The sequence below is a fragment of the Carlito syrichta genome, unplaced genomic scaffold, assembly GCF_000164805.1.
Source record: "Carlito syrichta isolate Samal-C Ts95f unplaced genomic scaffold, Tarsius_syrichta-2.0.1 Scaffold311899, whole genome shotgun sequence".
Taxonomy (NCBI): domain Eukaryota; kingdom Metazoa; phylum Chordata; class Mammalia; order Primates; family Tarsiidae; genus Carlito; species Carlito syrichta.
The window spans coordinates 86,898-90,609 of NW_007255995.1; the positions used below are offsets into that span (position 1 = coordinate 86,898).

A 3,712-nucleotide genomic window follows, 5' to 3' on the forward strand; every position below is an offset into this window, starting at 1 on the left:
GGGAGCAGCCACTGCACTCCAGTCTGGGCGACCGAGTGAGACTCCAACTCAAAACAAAACAAACAAACAAACAATTTGAAAACAACACTTAAAACAGTGCCTGGCACATAGTATCATACATGTGCTTGGTAGTATAATAATGGGTGTATGTGGTAATTCAAACCATGGGCATGGATGAAATCATGTGGGGAGACAAAATAGTTTGAGAAAATAAGAGGATCATTTATCAAGATTTAAGAAGCTCCCTAATTTAATGACTAAAAAGGGAGACAGAAACCTTCAGAAGAGACTCAGAAGTAGAGAAAAAGGTAGGAGGAAATCCACAAAGTATATTGCAGTGGCATCAAGAGTGAGGAAATAATTACTAAGGTTGCTGAATAAAAATTTTAAGTGCATGTGAAATAAACAGCATCAGTTGCAACAGAAAGCTGAATGAGTGGTTTAACGAATACAGTCAACGCTGCAATGCACCTCTGACTTCCCTTCAGGATGGAAGTTCTTATTCCCCTGGCTGTTGAGAGTGCTACCAGCAGACATGTCTCTACTATCAGCCTCTTTGAATAATTGGCTTGGCTAAAAAGATTCTCTTGTCCAAATGCATAAACCCTGCCTTGGCACAGTCTGCATCTAGTAGCTGATTATCATAGGGACATAAAGGCATCCTTTGCATAACACTTGAGAAAACTTTGTAAGTTAATCTCAGTTTTAGACCTCTATGTGGGTTTGGCTAAGGCCTTTGTTGAGACTGGTCATCACAGCCTAACTTCTCCCTCTGCCTAATTTTACTCTCTTTCTTTCCATTTCAGATACTCATCTCTAACAAACTTCTTGCATATCTAAGTCCATCCTAAGAGCCTGCTTCCCAGGGAGTTCACTCTGTGACAGTGAGTCCTGCTTATTGGGAGTGGCGATGGAAAAAATGGATAGTAAGTGAATAAAAATGGATCAAGCAAGAATGGGCAATTCTTTCATTCATTTTTTTTTTTTTGGAGGGTGAGGATGCTATTTTATTTTTATTTATTTATTTATATTTTAAAGATGTGTGGTACAATTCAGGGTTAGGTATATACGTTATTGTACAGGTTTAACAACTCCTTCAAGTTTTTTTTTTTTTTTTTTTCAGACAAGTTTAAGGACTCACCACCCTCCTCTTCAGGAGGGGGTGATATTTGAACAAAAGATAAATGTCATTTATGGACACAGCATAATGCCAGTTATATACACAGCCTTCTATGTAGTTGAAGTTAGTTTTTAAGAGTGAACAGTATTTAGAAAGTATTACTTCCTGTTAATGTATAAAGGCACGAAATTCTCTAATCAGTATTGTCTCATTGAGTTAGGGAAATGAGTAATTGGCATCTTTTCTTTTTTCACCTTGAAATTTTTAACTTTAAAATTGTGGGGTATAATTTAGGGTTAGGTGTACAAATATTCATTGTTCAGGTACCCTTGTTGATGAGGTGTGCGCTCCCTTCCCCTAGCAGATTCCCACTACTGCCAATCCCACCTCACTACCCACCCCGCCCCTTCCCTGCTACTGTCAATCCTTTTCTTTTTTATTCTTTCTGAGTTGGAGTCTCACTCTGTCGCCCAGATTGGAGTGCAGTGGCCGCTCCCAGCCACCGCAGCCTCGACCTGCTGGGCTCTGGAGATCCTTCCGCCGCAGCCTTCCAAGTAGCTGGAACTACAGGCGCGTGCTACCACACCCGGCTCATTTTGATTTTATTGTAGAGATGCGGTCTCGCCAAGTTGCCCAGGTGGGTCTCGAACCCGCAGGCTCAGGCAATCCACTCACCTCAGCCTCCCAAAGGCACGGGATTACAGGCTGAGCCATCGAGCCCAGTGCAATCCTTTTCTTATTGTATTACGATAGTTGTTCAAGATCTACTTATTAGTGAGAACATGTGATACTCAGTTCTTTGTTTCTAAGTTAGGGAAATGAGTAATTGGCGTTTTTAAAAGACCAAAATAAACTTTTAAATGTGCTGCCTCACGTCAGTCTTGTAAATATGAACAGTGTGAACCAGTTTACACAGGAACTGCTTACAGCAAATAAAATTGCTTACAGCAAATAAAACCACTCCACCCACACACCCTTTCTATAGAGCAGCCGAACCGGAATTTCCACCCACTAGCCAGAGACTGAAGCCTTATCTCAGAGAGTGGCTTAACTGAATCAAGAGGCATTTGAAAAGCTTTTCTCTGGAGATCCAAAATGTCAAAAAATTAGCTTATATAGAGAATGAAAGTCTTAGAGAATGAATGAATGAACTATATGACAATAAGTAACAGTTTTGACTGAGGCATGAACGTGGAGTGGGGGAAGGGGGGGTTAAAAAAATTCTGGTAGCAAAGCTTCAGGAAAGAGGGAAGAACAAAACAAAACAAGAAAACTCAGAGAAAGTAGCCACAAACATCGGTGGCTAGAGGCAGATGTCGAAAATGTTCACAATATTAGTGTAGAACGATTCCAAAAAAGCCTGTCGACGTCATTTAAAGCGCTGGCGAGGGAGGAAAACTGACACTACCGGTGAACACAAAAGATAGAAAATGTACGATTGACCCCGGAAACATTTTTTCTTTTTTCTTTTTTTTTTTTTTTTTTTTTTTGTGCGTAGGTGTCCCGAGATCTTTCTTTTGCAATTCGTTCCTTGATCCGGAAGAAAACACAGCAAACGTCACTTGCAATTGGACTTCATAACAAGGGCGGGGCTCTAGCGAGCCAGTCACTACGGCAACCGGACGTGACGAACACGGAAGCGTCCGGACAGAGCTTAGCTCGGGCTAGCCGCTTCGGTGGGCGGGGTCGGCAGATCCAGGCGGGCATTGTTTTCCACGCTGACCCGACCCTGTGGGAGACGGGGCCATGAAGGCCACGCCCCACGAGCCCGCTCCGATTGGCCCTGGAGCGATGACGTCCTAGCTTAGGGGGCGGAGACTCGGGCCGGGGCTCTCAGAATGTACGGCCGCGAGGGCGCAGTCGCCCTCCCCCCCCACGAGTCTTCCGGTCACTGGGTGACTGCGCCACAGCCTCCTTTCCCGGAGGCCTGGGGGAACGCCCACCGCCCGCCGTCGCCCTCGGTTCTGGATCCAAACGCTCAGAATTGCTTCGGGGCAACTCCAGCCCAACACCCTCTCCTTCTGGCTCTCACCCCTTTGAGACCCTCGGCCCTACTCCCCGCCCCGCTTCGCTGATGAGCTAAGCCCTCCCCTCCCTCTAAAATGTCCAACCCCCCACAGAGGGTCTTCCTGAAACCCACCGCGGAAAATTCAGGCCACGCCGCGCACTGGTAAGTACCAGTCTCCAGTCCTCCCCACGCCCACCCCTCGGCGCGTTCCTCAGCAGGAGGTCGCCTCGGCCGTGGCTTCCGGTCGCCCTGCGACCCCGCGGCGTCGGACCCCGCGGGGCGCGCCACCCCGGCGGGGAGCGCGCACGCACGCGCGCGCGCGCGCGGCCGCGGAAGCCCTCGGAGCGCGCCCCTCTCGCCGGCGTCCACCGCTCTGAAAAGCCCGACGCGGTCGGCCCCTCCCCCGGCTCCGCGGGACTCCGGCGTCTCAATTTCATAGGCGGACGGCGTAGAGCTCCACGGGAGAGGAAGCGAAACATGGCCGGCCCCCGGCACCTTCTGGAAGGTTCCGCACGCGCGGAGAAACACGCCGCCACCCGCGCGGATCGGCAGGCGCGGCCCGGGGGGGGGCAGGCCCCCCCGTG

General features: G+C 48.7%; 1 protein-coding gene across 2 annotated transcripts in view; it reads left to right on the forward strand.

Moving 5' to 3' along the window:
* The first annotated feature begins 3,112 nt into the window (after positions 1-3,112).
* The window catches only part of LRIF1 (ligand dependent nuclear receptor interacting factor 1), a 15,185-nt gene continuing 14,585 nt past the window's right edge, over positions 3,113-3,712 (forward strand). For both annotated transcript variants that reach the window (XM_008069259.2, XM_021718176.1), the window contains exon 1: positions 3,113-3,290. In XM_008069259.2, coding sequence (XP_008067450.1) covers positions 3,223-3,290 — 68 coding nt within the window. In that variant the 5' untranslated portion in view covers positions 3,113-3,222. The remainder of the gene's footprint in view (positions 3,291-3,712) is intronic.